Source organism: Pyrus communis, chromosome 8, assembly GCF_963583255.1.
Source record: "Pyrus communis chromosome 8, drPyrComm1.1, whole genome shotgun sequence".
Taxonomy (NCBI): Eukaryota; Viridiplantae; Streptophyta; class Magnoliopsida; order Rosales; family Rosaceae; genus Pyrus; species Pyrus communis.
In genome coordinates this window covers 3,445,498-3,470,267 of record NC_084810.1, presented here as the reverse complement: position 1 = coordinate 3,470,267, position 24,770 = coordinate 3,445,498, and the positions used below count along the sequence as shown (strand labels likewise).

Here is a 24,770-nt window from a genome sequence, read left to right as displayed (position 1 = left end):
AAAAAAAAAAGCTCTTTGTTTTTGTTGTTAAAAAACGGCTTTCCAATATTATAGAATTCCCACTTGATCAAACAATTGAGATAATTATTCAACAAAAAAACAAAAAAAAAAAAAACAATTGCGATAATTATAATCCATCCATATCAACTATTTGCAGTTTTACTTGAAAAAAATTATTCCACATACGTCTCAGTCATCCATTTATGATCACATGACTAAAATTTCACATACGTCTCAATCAACCATTTATGTAAAAATTGACTAAAATGGAAAATTCTCATATATTAAAATCTTTAAATTGGATCCTTATGAAAGAGTGTCACCTGGGTGTGTGTGCATATCTTTAGCTGCAACTGGCCGGCCACCGGTATCGGTCAAAAAACCTACTAGAATTTGTCTTTGATTAGTATTTTGCATGGACTATGTTCGAGAGAGCTCCCAAACTTGACCTCGGCAGGCGTTCACTGTTTACTGTTTACATAGTCCATACAAATTTTTGTGCTGATTATCTGAACTACATATTAATAAAACTCTCATTGTCAACTAAAAGTTTATGAAATTATCATTCTAACCCTTTAATTAAAACTGAATATTTATAAGAAATGTGGGCAGTAATATAATTTCACACAACCATTTTTTTTTTCTTTTCAAAATCTCACCTATATGTGATTCTAACATATTTTTAATTAAAAAATAAAAAATAAAACTATCTCCCCATCCCACGCTCTCTCTCCGTCTTTCCCTCTCTCCTTCCATTTTAAATACAAAAAATACAAAATTTTCACACATTTTGTGTGTGACTATATGCTAGTATTCCACAATATGATCCAATACTTTTTGGTAATTTAGGTCATGATAATTAATTCAATAACTCCCGCCTTATACCTATATAGCGAAAGTAATATAAGGGGCAGATTTGTGTCACCATATTTCTACACAACTTTTGATACTTGTTTTTGTGGGGTTCATTTCGTAATGTATTTCAAGGATCCAAACTGTCTATCTTTTAAGTTTTTCTTCAAATATCATGTCTACGAAAAATCACCTAAATATGAAATCATATGATCGTTGAATATCTTAACAGTTTTATATTTGGTTAATTTTTTTGCAAAGAATGATCTATGAATAATTTTTTTTAAAATAAACAGTTCAGATCGTTAAAAGTACTTTACGTAGTGGAAGCCACAAAACGGTTGTCAAAAATTGTGTAAAAAATGGTGTCACAAATTCAGTCCAAATATATATGTTATAGTTTTTATTTGATAATGAATATCTACCCTTTTAATTACATTTTATTTTATGTAGTATGTAAGAATGATTATGCTATTTACACACTTCTTTTTATTTTTTACACACTTATTAATTTTTATCATTCGATGTTCTTCAATTAATTCGATCTAATGGCAGAAAGTTAAAAAAGTGTATAAAAAATAAAATAAACGTGTGTAAATAACAAACCCCATCTGAGAAACCATTAACGGACTGGTCTGTAATTCTAAATTTACAAGTTTTTACTCCCAAAATGAGGCAGAGCTTCGTAATTTTCAATTTTTTAAGTTTCTGATTGACTTGGGGCTGCGGTACGTACGGAATACAGTGCTTGATCTCAGCTGAATAGTCAATTGATCGTATTCATTCACCAACCAATCAACCTTTGCTTTTGATTGAGTGTTAGTGAAGAAGTCCAAGTCCAATAAGATTAATTTCGAACGACATTTTTGGATCAGATTTCTCTGCTCTCTCAATTCTCATACATTTCTATTCTTTTTTATTTGTGTGATCACAATTAAATAAAATTAATATTTTATATTATTATTATTTTTTATCTTATTATTTCTATAAAAAATTTAATATAAAATGTTAATATAATTTAATCGTGATCACACAAAACAGAAGAGGATAAAAGTGTATGGACGGGAACGGCAGAAAAGCCAGATCCCATTTATTTAGCCTTCTGTCACTCTGTGCCATTCATTTGCTCGATGTAGACGTGCACTTAATTTCATGCACGGTTTTTTTTTAAGTTTTTCTTTTTTATTTCTTTTATAACATTATGTAAGTGTCGGATTGTCTGAACAAAATGACTTTTTTCTTTAATTTATTGTGTCGCTGGTTTAAATGCTCTGATCTTTATAGTGTAATTTAGATTATTAATAAAAGGATTGATTGTAATAAAAATATATATATATATATATATATATATATATATTCTCAAAACGGAAAAAGGGTTATTTTTTTCGTTTTCAGATGGCGTTGGACACAATTTATTTCTTAGAAACTTGACATGAACAGCACTGTTAAGCTAATAGATAAATTTGAGACACAAATATGGATTTCTTTTCTAATAAGTTCATCACTTAGACATTCTAAATAATTAACATTTAAATAGGTGGCCAAATTATATCCTAAAAATATTGATTGTATTAAATACATGTAAATATTGTAGTCAAATTCATATTTTTATCACAGATGATCCTTGAAATTGATAAACACATCAAAATGATATCCGAAATTGAAAATTGATCAAAGTCATCTATAAATATGGAGATTGTTGTTGGTGGCTGAGTTCAAGGAAGAAGGAGAAGATGAGAGCAATTCCGCCCCTAAAAAAATGCACTAGCACCCAGCCTATTTAATTCACTCGATGAACAGTGATAGACCCCAATGAACAGTAACAGGCCAAATGCATCTCCACCCCTAACAAAAAATAGCCTAATCAATTTTATTAAAGTATTATTTTTTTATTATAAAATAATAAAAAAAATAATTTTATTTTTAATTTCTGACTTTATAAAATAATAATATTAATAATAATATTATTATTAGTAAAAGGGTTCTTCAGATCCATGGGACCAAATTGCCAGCTGCAGATTCCTTCCACACCTCTTCCTTGTCCCCACCGCCATCCACCCCTACACTTCCCCTTCCAATCCCACCATCGTCGCCTTCTTGTCCTTCAAATCCCAAGCATACCTCAACAACAAGCTCCACTACACCCTCAACGAGCTTCGACTACTGAATCTCCACACCAAATCCCACACCGTTGTCCTCCCGTCCTTCTCCTTCTATGGCTCTTTTTCCCTTCGTCAACCTGCGTCATGTAGGCCGTCCCATGGGTCTGTCGATTCTGGGCCGATCTTTTGCCTAGCTTGGGCTGGAGGGTTTTAGCTGGGTGTCGGGCTATCAAGCCCCAGTGGAACTGCTCTGAGGATTTTTAGTTTGTTGTTTTTCTTCTTTTTACCTTTTTAAACGTTTGAAACACTTTCTTTAGTCCATGTGTCATCATATTATTGATGTGCATAATCTTATGTATGTCACATCAGCTCATAAATTTTTTTTTTTAACAGAATTCAGACAGAAGACGACATTGATTTGCAACACACATATTTAGAGACGATAATATTCAATTTTCAACTTCAGATATCATTTTGATGTGGTGGGTGTAAGATCCCACATCGACCAACGAAAAGGGAGTGATGTGCCTTATATGTACATGTTCCCTTCCCTATAGCACGAGACCTTTTGGGAACTCACTAGCTTCGAATTCCATCAAAACTTCGAAGTTAAGCGAGTTTGGGTTAGAGCAATCCCAGGATGGGTGACCCACTAGGAAGTTGCTCGTGAGTTCCCAGAAACAAAACCGTGATGAAATGGTAAGTCCAAAGCGGACAATATCATGCTACGACGGAGTCGGTCTGGGATGTGACAGAATGGTATCAGAGCCACTATGCCATTAAGTACGAATGTGCCAGCGAGGATGCGGGGCCGGTCTGGGATGTGATAGAATGGTATCAGAGCTACTCTATCGTTCGATACGGATGTGCTGGCGAGGACACCAGGTTCCCCTTAAGTGGGGTGGATTGTAAGATCCCACATTGACCAACGGAGATGGGATGATGTGCCTTATATGTACATGCTCCATTCCCTATAGCATGAGGCCTTTTGGGAACTCACTGGCTTCGGATTCTATCGGAACTTTGAAGTTAAGCGAGTTTGGGCGAGAGCAATCCCATGATGGGTGACCCACTGGGAAGTTGCTCGTGAGTTCCTAGAAACAAAACCGTGAGGGAATAGTAAACCCAAAACGAACAATATCGTGCTACGGCGGAGCCAGTCTGGGATGTGACAATGGGTCAGTTTCAGAAACCACTTATAATAAAATTTTAATATAATATAATAACGTAAGTTTAACAAGTCACTACCCGTGAAACCAGTCTTTTTAACATGTTACTAAAATGTCTATCTATTGTCAAACGATAATATAATTATATTAAATTTAACTAAATTATGGCAAGCGGAATTCAAACTTGGTGCATGATAAAACACAATGACGTAACTAGCTTGGCTAAACTCAAATCTTCTATTTTAAATTAATTCTTTTACAAGTAATTTATGTAAATGTATCTTTAATTATATAAATAATTAAATAAAAATAAATAGAGTAAGTGGTTGGGAATAATTTTTTTTCCTTTCTTGTTTGGTCTTTGGTTTTAAGGGCAAGTAAGGTAAGACAAGTCATTGACTTCTGTTTCTGTCCTTCGAGGTCCACTCCTTCCCTCCTCTCAAGTGAATAAAAAGCTGTAATTCAGACTCATTCTCCTCACAAATCTTTCTTTCTTCGCTACTCTCACAAATTTTCAGACATACAATCCAACAAAGTCCAAAACCTCTCAATATATTCCATCCAGCTAGCTGCGCAAACTGATCCTTTTGTCTCTGGTTTTCTCTTCAAATGTGAAAGACTTTGCCTAGAAAAATGATGACTATGTTCTTCCCTCGACTTCTTCCTCATTCTCTTTTCTTTGTAGCTTGCTTTGTAACTTTTGCCTTTGGAGCTGCTCGATTGCCAAATGATGAAGGTACGAGTAATTCACCTCAATATCTCTATGTCAAATATCTTCCTTTGTTTCATTCTATAAATGATAGTTTTAAGTTTGTTTGATAATTTTTTAATTTTCAATTCTTTTTGAGTTTTCAAAATTTGGTTTGGGTTGATTTTGATTCTTAGTTTACATTCTTCCGAGAAGTGAAAACAGTTACCAAGGAACTAAAAATTAAAAATTAAAAATTAAAATGGTTATCAAATGAACCTTAGGGAAACAGATATTTGCGTAAACTTGGTAGAAACTTTCAATCATATGAGGTGCACTCTGTAGTTCTGGTCTATGCATCAAATTTATTTTTTTACTATTTTGTTGAGCACGATGTTAATTTGTTGCCTTTTATTTTGCGTATATGCAGTGCAAACTTTGGAAGCCATAGCAAAGACATTGGGGAAGAAGGGCTGGGATTTCAGTGGAGACCCAGATCCATGCAGCGGCCAACTTCCATGGACTAATTCAAGCGCAGGTGAAGGATTTGAGAATGCCATCAACTGTACCTGCTCCGACAAAAACTCCGTCTGCCATATTACCAGCATGTAAACCTCTCTCTCTCTCTCTCTCTCTCTCTCAAAAACAAACATTTAATATATTATTATATTAAAAAAAAATCGTTTTATTTATTTATTTATGACCCCACGTCTATTTACTATAAGTATCAATCAAATTCACTAAATGTCCCCAAACCTAACCCCATGCCCATGAAACCTTCTAAATAAAGTAGGAATTATAAGGCCTAGTGTGGGCCTCAGCGAGTTGTCTATTGGCAACTTGGCACGTCGTATTCACTCAATCAACCTTATGTCGGCCAAGTAGCTAGGAGAGATTTTTTAATGCTTTGAGAATACGGTCCGGTACATTAAGTATTATAATATAAGTAGTTAGATACATGAAATTTTTTTTTACCACTTGAATTATAACACTTAGTATATCGAACATTTTTCCTAACACATTGAAAATTTTGCCTAGGTTCGTGGCGTAAAAATTTTGAAGCTCTTATTGTGTATGTGAAGTAAGTAAATGTTGCTACTGTTTAGAGATATGAAAAGTGACTAGTGCTCATCTTTTTCTCTTCGTGCACATTGTTAAATTCTGTTTTTGACGAAACAAGGGGCATGAATAAAAATAAATTGAATCAAATTTCTTAGAACTATAAACTATTCTTGACGTGCAAGTCAGGATTGAAAATTTCGATTTCGACCAATTCAGTTTTTGTTGGAACAAAATTATGATGAAAATTGGTATACATCTTAAAATTCCCAAATGGGCTTTGGCCGCCTTACACTAGAACGGGCTTAGCCGTCCGTACACTAGTTGGGTTTCCATCTCCCAATACTTTACCCCTCCAGATTTTTTATTTTTTCTTCAACCCGCAACCAATTGGAAGTTTTTCTTGATCTAATAAGAACTTCTTGTGCCTTGAAATTCAAGAAAATGCAAAATGACTAATCTATTTCTCTTATTGAATGAACAATGAAACATTCAACCCTACCATGTACAGCAATTCAACTTATCTGCAAAATCGAGTTATGGGATGTGGCCAATTTGCTCAATTTCTATAACAATGTGTTTCTGATCTGGTTATGAGCCAGCATAGATGCTCCATGGCATGCTGAGTTGTTAGGACTTGGTATTACCGCTGTGCTGTATTTAGGCTTGATTCTTGCATACTTGATCAACGTATAATTGTACATAGTCACCATGATTCTTGCATACTTATTATACACATACAACTTTGTATCGACCAAGTTATTAGTCACAAAGTTAATGAAAGAATGATTCACAGTGTGCTTGTAACAAATACACATTTACCGTTTGTGTAATTCCTCAAGTTTTATTCTTTCTAAAGAACATTGGACATTTTCCTTCGGTTCTAAAGAAGAAAACCAGTTCCTTCTTCCTATTTAATTCCCCGACCAAAAGTAAGCATTTTCTATGATAAATTAGTGTTTTACCTGTTTGGTCTCATTTCTGTGGCAGCTTTTCCTTTTAGTCACAATATAGATGCGTAATGGATATCTGTTAATTTGCAATTAATCTTTGAAACTCTGTTTTCCAATGAAACACAGAGTTCAAAAAGCCCAAGATTTGCAAGGAACACTCCCAGTAGAGCTGGTAAATCTCACCTATCTTCAAGTAATGTAAGCACATTTTAACCCCTCCAAGTTTACATTATTTAAAATAAAATAACTACGTGTCATGTAAATGGTTTATTCTAATTTCATATTTAGCTTACCTTTATTTATGTTGTTAATGAGACAATAACTGGTTTCTTTCTTTCTCCTTCAGCGACCTCACCCGCAACTACCTGAGCGGTACCATCCCTCCAGAATGGAGCTCTCTTCCACTTCTGAACATGTACTGTCTTCTCTCAAACTGCATGCATTTTTGTGTTTGATGTTCATGTCATGTTCTTATTGCTTTATTTGGTCACTCCAATGTTCTTCAGCCATTTCTTTCTTAAACTATGAATCTACTACATTGGGTTTTGTTCATGATGATGGGCTTCCGTGGTCATGAGGCATTTGAATCATAAATATTGAATCGAACACATGAGGGTGTATTGACGAACATGTTAATGTTATTGATCCACTTGCTTGATAAAAGTGATCTTAAGACTACAGTTTTTGATGCAGATCCCTTCTTGGAAATCGTTTGACAGGTTCTATCCCCAAAGAGCTCGGAAAAATCACCACTCTGCAGAGTTTGTGAGTGTTGATTGCGCATTTGTTTCTTGCTTACCCCATTTGATTCTATGATGATCCTAAATGATGTTTTTTTAATCAATGGAATTGAATTTGTTTGTATAGGGATATCAGTTTCAATAATTTCTCTGGACCTCTCCCTCGGGAGCTTGGATCTTGGGCCAACATAAAAAGAATGTAAGATCCCTATTCAAATTTTACCGTGTTAAAAAGTATTTGGTTTATTTGGAATTTTCTTTCTTGTAGACAAATTCTGGATGTTTTCACCAGTAAATCATCTACTTCTTTATCATTGATATAATTGTTATATCTATTTCATACTTAGGCTGCTTTCCTCAAACAACTTTTCTGGGGAGTTGCCAGAAACATTTGCAATGCTTACCACAATAAAGGACTTGTAAGCTTCTGTGGTTCTTTCTTCTTAAAGGTTTCCTGATCACTTGTACATTCTTTTTACTGCTTTCTGATACTAATTCGTAGTATTTTCCCTTTTCTAATCATTATGCAGTCGGGTTAGTGACAGTCACTTTTCCGGGCAGATACCTGATTTTATTAAGAACTGGACAAATCTTGAAAAACTGTGAGTGTTTTTCTTTTGTGTGTCATCTTTCTGCTATTTGATTCTGAATTTTATCTCTAACTCATATGTTATGACTCGTTGAAACAGAGTGATTCAGGCTAGCGGTTTGACAGGGCCAATTCCTTCTGGCATTTCTCTTTTGACAAAGTTAACTGACTTGTTAGTATATCCCGTCTCTATTTTTAAATACAAAACGATTAGCGAAATGCGTAGTTTATGTTCATGGGCCAATTTTAACATGCAGGAGAATCACTGACTTGAGTGGACCTGAATCACCCATTCCTTCGCTTGATAAGATGAAAAACATGAAGACACTGTGAGTTAATGGTTCCATGACACACAATTTCTGTCCGTACCAGAAGTCTTCTGTAAACTCAAAGCTTTGGTGTCTGTTGCAGGATGTTGAGGAATTGCAACCTTACTGGACAGCTACCTCCATATCTTGGGCAAATGACTAAATTGAAAACTTTGTAAGTACAAATGTATTCGTCCCTATTTTTTCCGACTTCAGAAAAAAAAAATTCTTCTAGATGTGATTCTACTAATTTAAGGATTGTTAAATTGACTTAGACGATGTTGGAGGGACATTATGTTTCTGTATTTATTAAGAGAACATCTCTTTCAGATGACATTTCCCTCTCTGCAGAGAGCATATCTAAACTGCATTTGCTATTTGTTTGTGCAGAGACCTCAGCTTTAACCAGCTGACCGGAGAAATTCCAAGCAGCTTCGCTAGTCTAGCAAAAGCGGATTATATGTACGCAATTGGAATGACCAATCTAGTCTTTCTTATATGAAATTCACTCAGACATTCTTCAATGGTTTTGTTACACCCCAGCCTGACAAGCTGGAAGTATTTCCAATCACAATTACTATAATTATGAGTCACGGGTTAAACTGCAATAAAACTTAGTTTATTCATTAGAGTCATTACTACTCATGCAATTGACTGACACAAGGTGATCACCCTTAGATGTGTCTTTCAGATGGAAGTAATGATCTAATGCACCCAGAGTTCGCAAACTCAAATTTTCAAACCTTTACAAAGAAATTCCTAAGAACAAACCCTATATTCTTTACTGAGTTTTTCTGTATTCATTATTTTTAGATTCTTAACTGGAAACTTACTGACTGGACCTGAACCTGCTGGGCTGGAAAACGTGTAAGCTTCTCTTCCAAATGTTACTCTTTTGTTACTAAGGAAATTTATGCTGTTTTTTTTACTAAGATGGATATAAAACTATTATATCAAAAACTTCATTCGAACCATGTTAATGCCTACCTCTTTCTCCTCACCCTTGTTTCCTTTTGTTCTCACATACTACATCTGGACAAGAATTTGTTAGTGCTTCTTTGATTCTGGTTTATGAAACCTCAATGAATAAGAGGATTGGAGAAGATGATTAATACTGAAAATGAAAGGATGAAGAAAATCACACAGAGAATGTATGTCCTCGCTGCTCTGCAGAATGCAGCAGAGGAAAATCCTTCTTAATTCGACATTCTCTCACTCTCTCTCTGTCTCACACACAAGTCGTGCAAAGAGAATATTACCATTAGCGAAACACAGCTGGATCCTTAGACATCACAAAGTTATCTCAGCCACACATCTAACTATTTTCTAGGATCATCACACATGGCATTATTTGCCTTACATCTTTGAACCTCACACTTGGCAATATTACAACTCAAGTGAATACACAATTAAGCTATTAACTTATTTCACTTATTCTAATCAGCTAGAGAATTACAATTCAATAGAATTTGCATCATAGCTCTTTTTGTGCAGTGATCTTTCATATAACAACCTCGCCATAGGGGATGGAAGTTGTAAATCACGAGGCGGCATGTAAGAATGTCTTCATTAGCTTGAAGTTAATCTGTTTGTGTTATGTGGAGAAAAGCTTAACTTTTCATTTGTGTTAATTTCTGCAGTAACTTGTTTGCAAGCTCGTCAAAAGGCAATAGTTCGTAAGTTCAAATTAATTGTCTCAAAGCATGCACGTATAAATTTACTTCGGTTTCCAAAGGTGTATTCTGTACTATTTTTTTTCAACTTCTTCTCATTTATGATTGCTGACATTTTCTGTACCCTGAATTACTCTATCAGGAGAACTGTTTCATGTTTCACAACTGCACAGTGTCCATCATGTAGGCCGAGTTTCTACACAAATGATTACCTTTCTCTTTTCGGTTCATTCTTTTTTAGTTTTCATCCTCAACTCCTACTAATCTCCACTTTCTTTTTTTCATAGATTTGCACTACTCTCTCCGTATAAATTGTGGTGGGAATGAATTTACTATCCCTGGAGAGACAAATACATCATATGATGGTGATACAGATTTAGCTGGACCTTCATCATTTTACCAGAGCACAAGAAATTGGGCATTAAGCAGCACTGGTTACTTCCCTGATGACGACAAAGATACGGACACCCTTATAGCTAATAATAAAACCAGACTCTATATGGCCAATCCTCAACTGTACATGAACGCACGCCTTTCTCCCATCTCTCTAACTTACTTTGGGTTTTGTCTGAGAAATGGAAACTACACTGTAAACCTCCATTTTGCAGAGATAATGTTTGAAAATGGCCGAACATATAAAAGCACGGGAAGGCGCATATTCAATATTTACATTCAGGTAACTAATTGCATCCACTTCCATGTATACCAGTAAATTATTCTAATTTTCAACAAGCATTGTTTATATTTTGGTCCATTTGGATGTTAACTTTCACATTTATGATCATGAAATGTTAAGCAACTAAATTAGTGTGTGTGTGTGTGTATATATATATATATATATTGCAGGAAAAACTAGTGAAGAAGGACTTCAATATCATGGATGAAGCCCATGAGTTTGGTGATGTAGTCATAAAGAGCTTTACTGCTCTTGTAACTAATAATACATTGGAGATTCGTTTATATTGGGCTGGGAAAGGGACGACAGGCATCCCTGTTAGAGGAGTCTATGGTCCACTTATTTCAGCTATTTCAGTAGACCCAAGTAAGTTTTCACTGATCTGAGCTTCGTCTAATTACTATGCTTCGACCATATGCATTGATATATCTACTAAATTAAGAGATCCGACTTCAGTTCTGCAAGGTTCTTCTTCTTCAATATTTCCTTTCCCTTGTATTTTTGCATAAATGCTTCTATTTTTTTTTGTGTTTTACATAGTTTGAGCCAAGAGTTGAAGAAATACTCTCTTAAATTTTCTTATCGCATAATATGCCGTTTTTTTTTTTCTAGGTGACAGGTTTGCGCTTTTAAATACGACAAAATTCAACTTCAAGGATTTTTAACTATTTACATGAAAACTAACCATTTCACTTGAGGAAACATATAATATTTACAACCATCCAAAGAAAGTTGGTTCGAGGGATTACTTCATTTACTCTCTACTTCTTTAAGGATGCCCCAAAGACCGGGTTCAATCTTCTGTTTACGTGTGCATTAAATAGTTGGTTGAATAATCCACTCTCATATCAATTACATTTACATTTATTCTAATTTAAGCTAATCTTTCTTTTGGCAGACTTTGATCCCCCGCCAGAACCTAGCACATCAACTGGTGGAGGTGGCGTGCCTGTAGGTGCCATGGTTGGAATTGTGGTTGGAGGAGTCTTCATTGCACTACTGATATTTGGTATTCTTTGGAAGAGAGGCCTCCTAGGACAACAAAAGACACTGGAGGATGGTATTAGTTTGCAGTTTATCCTTTTATACTGGTTTTTCCTTTTTTGTTTCTGCATTAGTTTTTCTTATCGAACTTTTTTATTAACTAAGAACAATATTTATGCTATTTTGTATGGTTCACATGCATATTGACGTGCACACACAATGACAGTAATTATTTGGATATTGAGCTTGCACTTTGATGTTGCTATAATGTATTTATCGTCCAAACTCATGATGCAGAGTGTCTGCCTATAGATCCAGTTACTAGTTGAGTTCAAGAATCAGGCACAAAATATTAAGAACTACGAATTCTATCCTTCTGAAAGTTTTCTTAGACACAATATCTTATGAGTTTTACTTGTTATGCAGATTTGAAGGGTGTGGACTTGCAAACTGGTAAATTTACCTTCAAGCAGCTCAAAGATGCCACAAGCAACTTTGACAAAACCAATAAGATTGGTGAAGGTGGTTTTGGATCTGTTTATAAGGTATTCTTTGGAGCCAATATTTATTTATGTATTACATTTTTTTCTAATTTGATACTGTCTGTCCTAATGAAAGTTAATTTGCTCCATAATGATGCGAATTAGACTATCTTTCTCAAATGCAGGGCATTCTAGCAGATGGCACCGTAATAGCTGTTAAGCAGCTTTCTTCCAAATCAAAGCAAGGGAATCGTGAATTTGTTAATGAGATTGGCATGATTTCTGCTCTACAACACCCTCATCTTGTCAAGCTCCATGGATGTTGTATTGAAGGAAATCAACTATTGCTTGTTTATGAGTACCTGGAAAATAATAGCGTCGCTCATGCTTTGTTCAGTAAATATCAGTCTCGTTTGCCAAAAGTTCATTTCATTCATACAGTGGGCATAAAAGATCTTCTACACTAAAAATATGTCCTTTACAACTAACTTTGTTTAATTTGGCAAATTGAAGGGGAAAAAGAAAGTCATTTGAAGTTGGATTGGCCAACAAGGCACAAGATTTGTATTGGTACAGCAAGAGGTTTGGCTTATCTTCATGAGGAATCAAGATTGAAGGTAGTTCATAGAGACATCAAGGCTACTAATGTTCTGCTTGATAAAAATCTTAACCCGAAAATATCTGACTTTGGATTGGCCAAGCTGGATGATGAGGATAATACACACATTAGCACTCGTATCGCTGGAACTTAGTGAGTCCCTACACCTTTATTTATCTTCTTATTCTCTTGTTTTAATCTTATTCCACCCTGAAAAAAAGAAGATAGAGCAAAAGGAAAGTCTCTAACTTACATAATTTTCAACCTAACCAAATCCTTCTTGTTCAAGAAATTTGAAGGGCAAATTTGTTCTTTCAATATAGTTGTATTACTGATTATCTCTCTAACTATTGGAAGTATTCAGTTAGCAATATTTTTACTAATTATTTTAGCTCAATATGGGTTTATGATATGATTTCATGATATTCCAGTGGATATATGGCACCCGAATATGCAATGCGGGGTTATCTGACTGATAAAGCAGATGTCTATAGTTTTGGTATTCTCGTATTGGAAATTGTTAGCGGGAGAAACAACACAACTTACCGGAAAAAGGAAGAAAGCTTTTATCTTCTTGATTGGGTAACATGAATCTATTGCTTCCTAATTTAACTTCAAATTTTCTTAATATGCCTTATATGTGTGAAAGTACATTTGAATCGATGAAGTTTAATCCAAGGACAGAATTTATGTTGCTTTTGTTACTTCCATTTTTTGTAGGCACGACTTCTAAAAGATCAAGGGAATTTGATGGACCTAGTTGATCCAAGGTTGGGATCAGACTTTAATAAAGAGGAGATGATTGTTGCAATCAATGTGGCTCTCCTTTGTTGCAATGTTACTTCGACAATTAGGCCTACCATGTCTTCGGTTGTGAGCATGCTCGAAGGAAAGGTTGTTGTTCAGGAGTCGGTCTCGAATCCAAATGCCAAGAGTATTGAGATCGATGCAATGAGGAAACATTTTCAATCTAGTTTCGGAAGGGGCACGAGTGAGAAACAGATAGAAACGGGGTCAATTGAAGGGCCATGGACTGCTTCGTCTGCGTCTGCTCACGATTTGTATCCGGTCAATCCTAATTCAGATTACTGGGAGAACAGAACCGAGAGAACTTGAGTTGCACAGTTATCAGTTTGACTCAACCTTAGCACTCTCAAACATATCAACTAATAAATCATTTGTATTTCCTCTATAACTATTTGTTGGTGTGAATCAACCATATAGTTTAGGAATGTGATCACGTGATTGATTCCTTGTATAATTGGGTTCTTATTTCCTATTTTATAGGACCTCTTGTACCACGATCATTGGGCATGGTACTAAGAGGAGAGGGTTATAATATGTGGATGATGTGGTACCTGGCTGAGTCAACCAAGTCCGTAGTGGTCACAGTAACAAGATCAAGCAAATTTGGCTATGACATCGTCTACTAGGACATGCATCCTTTGGTTATTTAAAAAAATTACTTCTATCTTTATTTAATGGAATTACTTTTGTCTTTATTTACTTGCGTTTCAGACTCTAATGTTCAGTGTAATGATTGCATTATGACAAAAAGTCATCGTACTTCTTATCATTTGAGTTTCAATAAAAGAACAGTGCCTTTTGAGTTACTTCATTCAGATGTTTGGGGCCTTCACCAATAGCGACGCACCATGGTATTCGTTAGTATGTTACTTTTTTCGATGATTGCACCATAATGACTTGGCTCTATATTATGAAACAAAAGAGTGATGTTGGGCAAATCTTTCAACAATTTTATCGCATGATTGGAAGTCAAATTTCTCTTCTGTCTTATCAAAGTTTTTCAAACTAATAATGGTGGAAAATATCTTAATTCGAAGCTACCACAATTTTTCACAACGCACAACATACTTCATGAGACTACTTGTCCTCAAACTCCCCAACAAAACAATGTGGAAGAACGCAAGAACAGACATATCTTGGAAACTACACGAGCTCTTCTCATTAAGGCTCATGCCATTCCTGCTTATTGGGTAGATGCAGTTACGTATTTCGTTTATCTCCTTAATCGAATGCCTTCTCGAGTTCATGACTTTCGAACTCCCATGGAAGTCTTGACAGATCACGTTACTTTACCATCCTCTCCAATTATCACCTCGCATATTTGGGTGTGTGGCCTAAGTGTATCTTTACAAGAATCAATGAAGTAAATTGAATTTGTGTGCCATTCATTGTGTCTTTTTGAAGTTTAATAGCCAACAAAAGGAATACTGGTGCTACCATCCACCCACTAAACAATTTTATGTCACCATGACGTCATGTTTTCCGAAACAGAGATGTTCTTCATCACTGATCAAACCCATTCTACCCTTCAGGGGGAGTTGCGTAGTACAAATGAAGAATACAGTGGGTTTGATGTCCTACTTGAACGGGAAAGCTCAGGTAGCCCATCTGATGGATCTGGGCCCAACAACAATTCTGGAGAGACTGAGATGGCAGATTGAGATTTCAGCAATAATTCAGGCTGAGTTTCAAGAGCAGTGGGCCATGACATCAGTTCATGCAAGCCAGCATGCAGCCCAGTAAGAAATGGGCCACGATACCACTAGTCAAACAGGCCAAATTCCAATGGCCTCTGACCTTGACTCACGTGACACACCTAAGCAACAATATGCAATGTGCCTACACAATTTATGCAGGCAGAAGAAATTAATCGGTCTTCGAGCGATACTGAGACCATGCAAATGAAAAATAACCCTCATCCTTCTCCACCAGTACACGCTTATATCCATGCAAATATTTAAGAGGTACGTTCTCACACTTCAGGTATGGTTGAAAATTCTTATATTTTACCCCTAGGCAATATCGTGGGAAACTACCTGATAGGTTTTCTCTTGATGGAAAAGTGAGATGTGTGATTGCACAGTATGTGTCCACTTATCAAGCAGGCAGAAGAAATTAATTGGTCTTTGAGCGGTACCGCAGAAGAAATTAATTGGTCTTTGAGCGGTACCGAGACCATGCAAATGAAAAATAACCCTCATGCTTCTCCGCCAGTACACGCTTATATCCTTGCAGATATTTAAGAGGTATGTTCTCACACTTCGGGTATGGTTGAAAATTCTTATAATTTACCCATAGGCAAAATCGTTGGAAACTACTTGATAGGTTTTCTCCTGATGGAAAATTGAGATGTGTGATTGCACAATATGTGTCCACTTATCAACTATAACCCAAGTACCAAGCTTTGGTGAATCAAATGGTTGAGATTAAAATTCCAACAAAAATGGAAGAGGCCTTGCAAGATCCTCGTTGGACAGAAGCCATGGAAGTATAAATGGAAGCTTTACAGAAGAATGGAATGTGGAATGTGGTACCACTACCACGAGGGAAGAGAATGGTGGGATATAACTGGGTATTCACCATAAAGCACAAAGTAGATGGATCGATTGATAGATCAAGGCAAGATTGGTAGTAAAAAGGTACACGCAGACATTTGGGGTTGACTACTAGGAAAGTTTTGCCACTGTAGAAAAAATGAATATTATTCGAGTTCTTTTGTCCTTAATTGTTTACTTAGATTGGTTGTTGAAACAGTTTGATGTGAAAAATACTTTTTTACATAGAGACCTAGAAGAAGTAAACATGGATTTTTCACCGGGACATGAAGTGCCAAATAGAGCAGGAAAAGTGTGTAGACTTTGAAAGGCTTTCTTTGGACTAAAACAGTCACCAAGAGCGTGGTTTGGAAGATTCACCGAAGCAATGAAGAAGTATGGCTATAGACAGGGAAATGCATATCACACCCTGTTTATCAAACGCATGGGAGGTAAAGTTACTTTATTGATAATCTATGTGGATCATATGGTAGTCACCGGTGACGATACAGAATAGGTACAAAGGTTGTAGGAGTATCTCTCTTTAGATTTTGAGATGAAAGATCTAGGGGGCTTGAAAGACTTCATGGGCATTGAAGTTACTCGTTCTTGTGATGGTATTTATTTGTCTCAGCGGAAGTATGTTCTTGATCTTCTTTCTAAAATTGGAATGTTGGCTTGTAAACCAGTGGAAACTCCTATTGTGCAGAACGATCATCTGGAAATCTACCAGGATCAAATTCCTACCAATAAAGAAAGATATCAAAGATTGGTAGGACGGTTGATTTATGTGTCGCTTACACGGCAAGATATTGCTTATGCAATTAGTATTGTTAATCGGTTTATGCATTCTCCTAATGAAGATCACATGGCAATTATGATGCGTATACTGAGTTATCTTAAAGGAGCACCAGGTAGAAGATTACTCTTCAAGAAGCATGAACATATGAAGGTAAATGGGTATACTGATGCTGATTGGGCAGGAAACATTACTGATCGTCGCTTTACATCAGGCTACTTTACATTCATGGTAGGAATTCTAGTAACTTGGAAGAGCAAGAAGCAAAATATGGTGGCTAGATCCACGGCAACAAAGGAGTATAGGGGGATGGTACATGGAAGCTGTGAATTGTTATGGCTCAAGATTCTCTTTAATGAGATCAGGTTTAAACCTCAGGGGGGGTTATGTTGTTATACTATTACAATCAAGTAGCTAGGGAAATAACCAATAATCCAGTGCAACATGACCGTACAAAGCATGTGGAGGTAAATAGACACTTCATCAAAGAAATTAGGGTTAAACTCTGTTTACTACTCTTATGTTTCATGGTTTTCAACATTTAGTACATCAAGTTTTTTTCATCCCAGAGTCATACCTAAAGTGTTAATTTTGGGACAGTCTTATACATCCGTTAGTCAAACGGTTAGTTCTCCTGTTAAGTGATGATGTGGCGCCCATGTGGACAATGATTGGGTGCCATGTGTCATTAAAATATTAAAATAATTAATTAAAAAAAAATCATCCCTTCTCCCCCTGCCCCCAACCTAGAAAAAGAAGGGAAAAAAAAAAAAAAAAACCGAATCTGCAACCCAGAAGAAGGAGGAGGAAGAAGAAGAAGAAAAAAAAAAACAACAGAAAAACCGAATCTGCAACCCAGAAGAAGAAGAAGAAGAAGAAGGAAAAAAAATAAAAAAAACAGCAGCCCAAACCCAGTTCGTCCCCCCTCACCCCACGTTTCGAATCTGCAACCCAGAAGAAGAAAATGAAGAAGAAGAAGAAGAAAAAGAAGAAGAAAAAAAAAAAAAAAAAAAAAAAACAGAATCTGCAACCCAGAAGAAGAAGAAGAAAAAAACAGCAACCCAAACCCAGCTCCTCCCCCCTCCCCGGGCCCCCGGCGGCCCACTTGCCTTCCCCCCTTCCTTGCAATCGCGAACGCGAACCCAGACCATGAACTAGGTTTTTTTTTTCCTTCTTCTTCTGGGTTCTTGTTCTTGGGTTGGGGGCGCGAGGGGAAGAAGGGATGGGGTTTTTTTTTATAATTTTTTTAATTTTTATAATTTAATTAATTATTTTAATATTTTTTTAATGACACGTGGCGCCCAGTCATTGTCTACGTGGGCGCCACGTTATCATTTAACGGGAGAACTAACAGTTTGACCAACGGATGTATGAGACTATCCCAAAATTAACACTTTAGGTATGACTTTGAGATGAAAAAAACTTGATGTACCAAATGTTGAAAACCACAAAACATGAGGGTAGTAAACAGAGTTTAACCCAAGAAATTAAATCCTTAAAACAGACAATCAAGAAATTAAATCACATATCAGCTTCATCCAAATACAAAAATTAATTGAACAAGAATTTAAATAAAGCAATGAATCAACTTCTTCCTCTTACGATGAAGAACCAAGAGAAAACAACCATGAAGAAAATGATAAAGGTTCAACCAAAAATTTAATCTTAAGTTTACTTAACAAAATTAGAATCAGAAAATGGTATTCAAAAGTTAAAATAAGCATTGAAGATTTTCAGTTAGAAATAATTGACCTAATCGATTTAGGAGCAGATTTGAGTTGTATTCAGGAATGAATAATTCCAACCAAATACTTTCACAAATCAACTGAAATCCTTAGTGCAGCCAATCATTCCCCAATGCAATTAAATTATGAAATACCAAAAGCACGCATTTGTCAAGACAATGTTTATTTTAAAACGTCATTTGTTTTGATTAAAAAGTATCAGACCATATCATTTTGGGGCTTCCTTTTATAGCCCTACTGTATCATTTTATAGTACACTATGATAGAATTTCTACCATTGCTATGGGTCAAGAAGTAAAATTTAAGTTCTTTTATAGAACAAAACTCAAAAATATAAACTAGAAAAACAATATTTAAAAAACAATCAACGTAATTGAAAGAAAAATACAACATATCAGTTATTTAAAAGAATAAATAAATTACAAAAGAATTGAAGAACAATTAAACAATAGACACTTACAACAAAGAATTAATTCTTTTCAACAAAAACTTGTTGGAGAAATATGTTCAGACATTCCTAATACCTTTTGGCACAGGAAACAACATATAGTCAAACTTCCTTACATCAAAAACTTCGATGAAAGGAAAATACCCACAAAAGCTAGACCAATCCAAATGAGTCAAGAAACTATGAAATTTTGTAAAAATGAAATTACTAAATTACTCAATAAAGGAATAATTAGGAAAAGTAAGTCACCTTGGTCATGCCTTGTTTTTTATGTCTAGAAAAATGCTGAATTAGAATGAGGTGCTCCAAGATTAATCATTAATTATAAACCATTGAATGAAGTCTTAGAATGGATAAGGTATCTAGTCCTCAATAAAAGAGATTTAATAAAAAGATTAAGTCAAGCAGTAATCTTTTCAAAATTTGACATGAAATTGGGCTTCTGGCAAATTCAAATTCATGAAGATGATAAATACAAAACAACATTTGTCACTCCCTTCGGCCATTCGGAATGGAATGTAGTGTCATTCGGCCTGAAAAACGCACCCAATGAATTTCAAAACATAATGAATGAAATATTCGACCAATACAGTCACTTTTCCATTGTCTACGTAGATGATGTTCTCATTTATTCAAAGTCAATTGATGAATATTAGAAACATTTAAACATGTTCACCAAAATAATTAAGTCAAGCATATTAGTTTCATCCACAAAAATAAAATTGTTCCATACCAACATAAGATTTTTAGGATACAACATCCATCAGTCAACAATCTAACCCATAGACAGAGTCATCCAGTTTGCAGATAAATTCCCAGACGAAATCGCTGAAAAAACCCAACTTCAGAGATTTCTAGGATTGTTAAATTATGTTGCAGAATTCTACCCAAAATTGAGAAAACAATTCAAACCATTATTTGATAGGCTCAAGACTAATCCCCCATCTTGGTCTCTTATTCATACTTCCATAGTCAAACAAATCAAATCTCATGTCAAAACATTACCCTGTCTTGGTATTTCTATAGCCAACTCATTAAAAATTGTTGAAACTGATGCCTCTGATATTGGTTATGGGGGTATTCTTAAACAGTCAACTCATCATGATTCTTCTGAACAAATTGTTCGGTTTCATTCAGAAGTCTAGAATCCAGTTCAAAGTAATTATAATACTATTAAAAAATAAATACTATCTATAGTACTATGCATATCAAAATTTCAAGATGATTTGTTAAACCAAATTTTTTTAGTAATAGTCGATTGCAAAAGCGCAAAACATGTTTTACAAAAAGATGTTCAAAACATGGCATCAAAACAAATTTTTGCACGATGGCAGTTAATATTAAGTATTTTTTATTTCGAAGTCAAATACGTAAAAGGCAGTCAAAATTGCATTCTTGATTTCCTAACAAGAGAGTTTCTGCAGAGAAAAAAAGTCAGGATGAAGTCCTAATCAAATGAGGCTTCCTGCCTCTTTCAACCTAATAAAAAAAGAATCAGGCCTTGTACCTTACTCAGCTAGCAGTTCAGTAAACCGTTTCACTCCTTTAGGTTCTACCGTAGGGAATTTTCGACCAAATTATCAGTCAACCTTAGTCAAACCTTATGATCCCATCAAAACCTTTGTAAAACCATCTCAACTAATGATCAACAGTCAAACCTCCCCTTACATTCCAAAATCATCTAGTGAATATTTGTTCAGTTACCCTCCAAATCTTATTCCAAACCTAACACCAGCAAAGTAGCCAAATTATGGTTTCTCCCAAATTTCTACTACTAACCAGAAGAGTCATACAAAACCCTTGGATTTTACAAAAGCATTATCTTTGGAACCGAGTTAATGACCATTAAGCCTATCACCAGTCACACAGATGAAAACATCCTTTATCATAATTTACACATTGGAAAAATCATGTCAGAAAAGAAAATCCCTCTTTTACAAACACAAGTCCCTTCACACCCAACCATCCAATATTCAATACAATTATTATAATTACATCAATGCATGGACCAACATTTTACTCTATCAGAAAGATGATTTTAGTCACTCATGATTTATCAACTTTGACAAGAAATTTCAACCAATATTCCCATCTTGGTTATCCAAGTGGTGGTCAGTTCATGACCTAACAACCAGTCTCATCCCAGAATCGCTCATGCACAGAATCAACAATTTTCAGTCAAGGTTTAAGATGAGTTAGTTTAACAAGAAAATACATATTCTTTTAATTTTCATGGCCAAATATAAAGTTCCATGGATTTTAAAATAGGGGTATGAAGCAGATAATGAAGAAGTCCATAAAGTCAGATCAGTTAAATGGTGGGATAAATTCAACCAACAAAGAATCATTGAACAAGTTCTTAGTGAATTTCCCATTAAACCACAACCAGTTATCGAAACACAGTTATCATCAGACATCTCTCCATCCTCCTTAATCAAAGGAAAGTCAATGTCTTCCAAGTCATCAAAATCAAAGCACAAAACTGCAGAAATTAAAGACCTTGGACATAAACTTTTCGCTCAAGAGGCATAGTTACAGTCACAAGCAGCCTAGTTACAATTACAGTTAAAATCTGAAGACGTAGAAGATGAAACTTCCTCCGAATCTTCAGATGCATCTTCACAGCATCCAGTAAAGTCAATTAGTCAAAGCACCAGGTAGGCTAACTACCAAGATTCTCAAGACCCCTTTGCATAAAGCCATGTGAATCATCAAGTCAAGCCATGTGAACACAGTAAGTCACTATGTCAGTCACCATGTGAAAATTCAGTCATCATTTGAAGTCACCATGTGAAGCATTCAGTCATTATTTGCACGAAAAAGCAAGGATCCAATCAGTTAGCAAGAATCACTCATCACGTTCTACAGTAAAAGCATCAATTATTCCTACAAGTTCACTATTCATCAATAGAAAAAGCAAGTCATCTTCTATCCCGTGCTTCAACAGTAAAGAACTCAATCATTCAAGTCTTATTTTCCAAGTCTATAGAAGGCAGACTTTAAAGACAAAGAAACCAAGTTAATTTCCACATCTTTTCCTCAGTTCAAATTTTCTTTGAGTTTGCACTGTATTCAAAGAAATCAAATATTGTAAACACTTTCATTCTAGAAAAAAGAATAAGGATGCCTACAAGCACCACCATCCAGTTCTTTCAGTAAATTTTGTCAGTCAATTGTAAGTCATCAAGTAAGTTTTGCAATAAAACTTATTTTCAAATTATATCTCCATCATTATTTTAAATTCATTATTTCTAGTATTAATATTTTTATAACAACTGATTTCAATTGGTATAGAATCCTCGATCACGATTTAATGAATTGACTAAGAGTGAGGATTTTATGCCAATTGAAATAAATTGTTATGAAAATATTCATAATGGAAATAGTGATTTGACTAAGAATGAGGATAAATTCAACCAAATGGTGGGGTAAATTCAACCAACAAAGAATCATTAAACAGACTCTTAGTGAATTTCTCATTGAACCATAACCAGTTATCGAAACACAGTCATTATCAGACATCTTTGCATCCTCCTCACTCAAAGGCAAGTCAAAGTCTTCCAAGTCATTAAAATCAAAGCACAAAGCTACCAAAAATTAAGGACCTTAGACAGAAACTTCTCGCTCAAGCGGCACAGTTACATTCACAAGCAGCCAAGTTACAATTACAGTTAAAATCTGAAGACGAAGAAGATGAAACTTCCTCTGAATCTTCAAATGCATCTTCGCAGCAACTAGTAAAGCCAATTAGTCAAAGCACCAGATGGGCCGACTACCAAGGTTCTCAAGACTCTTTTGCATAAAGCTATGTGAATCATCAAGTCAAGCCATATGAACACAGTAAGTCACTATGTGAAAATTCAATCACCATTTGAAACATTCAATCATTATTAGCATGGAAAAGCAAGGATCCAATCAGTCATCAAGAATCACTCAGCACATTCTATAGTAAAAGTAGCAATTATTCCTACAAGTTTACTATTCATCAACAGTAAAGGAAAGTCATCTTCCATCCTGTGCTTCAACAATAAAGAACTCAATCACTCAAGTCTCATTTTCCAAGTCATAAAAGGAAGACTCTAAAGACAAAAAAAGCAAGTTAATTTCCACATCTTTTCCTCAGTTCAAATTTTCTTTGAGTTCACACTGTATTCAAAGAAAACAAATATTGTAAACACTTTCATTCTAGAAAAAAGAAGAAGGATGCATATGAGCACCACCATCCAGTTCTTTAAAAAAAATTTGTCAGTTAATTGCAAGTCATCAAGTAAGTTTTGTAATAAAACTTATTTTAAAATTATATCTCCATCATTATTTTAAATTCGTTATTTCCATTATGAATATTTTCCTAATAACTTATTTCAATTGGCATAGAATCCTCATTCTCAGTCAATTCATTAATATCTTAAATTCAAAGTAAATACTGATGAAGACTTCATGTCTTTCGTTTTATTCATTTACCACAATTGGTTCCATTGTTTATGTTATAGTTTTTATTTATAATGAATATCTATCCTTTTAATTGCATTTTATTTTCAGTAGTATTTAAGAAATTGTGTGCTATCCACATAAGTTTTATTCATATGCCAACCAACCGAGCTTTGCTTTTGATTGGGTGAAAGTGAAGAAGTCAAAGTCGTGTAAGATTAATTTCGAACTACATTTATTTAGCCTTCTGTCACGCCGTGCTAGTCATTTGCTCTAGCTAAATGTAGACATGCACTTAATTTCGTGCACGACTTTTTTTTAAAAGTTTTTCCTTTTTTTTTTTTGAGAAACTTTGGTGGTACAAGATAATTTTATTGATATCAAAAAAAAAAGTTATACTTAGTCAAGGAAGACATAAACCTTACTCTCATAAAACAATAAAACTAAAATACAAGAAAAGAGGGAGGACATAAATCTTACCATTCTTGAAAAAGAAAATACAGGAAAAGAGGGGGAATATAAATCTTACCTCTCTTAGAAAAGAAAATACAAGTAATAGAGGAGGACATTGAGTCAATTCCATCTAAAATAAAGCCTAAAAAGTTACTTGCCAGATAAGCTGCAAAATAGAAAGGAAAACCCAACAGGATTAGGTAAAAAAGAAAATCACACATCAAGAAGAGAAGATAAACATGTAAGCCGGCATGCCTAAGAAGTTTGAATGCAGAAAATGAAGAATCTCTATAGGAGAAGTTGCATGCCAAACAAGAGAAGACGAGAGAAGCCCTAAATTGGCTAATTTTAAGGGTCTGATTGTCTGATGAATATGACTTTTCTCTTTAATCTATTGTGTCTTCAGTTAATACATTTCGGTCTTCCTAGTGTGGCTTAGATTATTAATAATAACATCGATTGTAATAAAATAAAAAAAAAATCTCAAAACAGAAAAAGGGTTATATTTTTCGTTTTCAGATGGTGTTGGACACAATTTATTTCTTAACAACTTGACATGAACATCACTGTTAAGCTAATAGATAAATTTGAGACACAAACATGGATTTCTTTTCTAATAAGTTCATCACTTAGACATTCTACATAATTAACATTTAAATAGGCGGCCAAATTATATCTAAAGA

At 34.9% G+C, this 24,770-nt stretch overlaps 1 protein-coding gene and 1 pseudogene across 1 annotated transcript; both read left to right on the top strand.

Annotated features, from left to right (window-relative positions):
* The first annotated feature begins 4,548 nt into the window (after nt 1–4,548).
* Nucleotides 4,549–14,491, top strand: LOC137741824 (probable leucine-rich repeat receptor-like serine/threonine-protein kinase At3g14840). The gene is made up of 24 exons (XM_068481540.1): nt 4,549–4,859; nt 5,242–5,419; nt 6,950–7,021; nt 7,170–7,238; nt 7,517–7,588; nt 7,691–7,762; nt 7,911–7,982; nt 8,094–8,165; nt 8,253–8,324; nt 8,410–8,481; nt 8,564–8,635; nt 8,851–8,922; nt 9,274–9,327; nt 9,955–10,014; nt 10,101–10,136; nt 10,276–10,316; nt 10,421–10,809; nt 10,980–11,175; nt 11,708–11,869; nt 12,220–12,338; nt 12,461–12,671; nt 12,789–13,026; nt 13,305–13,455; nt 13,594–14,491. The coding sequence occupies exons 1-24, from the start codon at nt 4,757–4,759 to the stop codon at nt 13,987–13,989; spliced, it is 3,051 nt and encodes a 1,016-aa protein (XP_068337641.1). The 5' UTR covers nt 4,549–4,756; the 3' UTR covers nt 13,990–14,491.
* Nucleotides 14,492–16,800: 2,309 nt separating this feature from the next.
* LOC137741890 (probable leucine-rich repeat receptor-like serine/threonine-protein kinase At3g14840) overlaps nt 16,801–24,770 on the top strand; it is a 29,123-nt pseudogene continuing 21,153 nt past the window's right edge.

Coding starts and splice junctions, on each gene's coding strand:
- LOC137741824 (XM_068481540.1), top strand. CDS start 4,757: ATGATGACTATGTTCTTCCCTCGACTTCTTCCTCATTCTCTTTTCTTT. Junction 8,166..8,252: donor TGGACAAATCTTGAAAAACT/GTGAGTGTTTTT, acceptor TCGTTGAAACAG/AGTGATTCAGGCTAGCGGTT. Junction 8,482..8,563: donor ATGAAAAACATGAAGACACT/GTGAGTTAATGG, acceptor TGTCTGTTGCAG/GATGTTGAGGAATTGCAACC.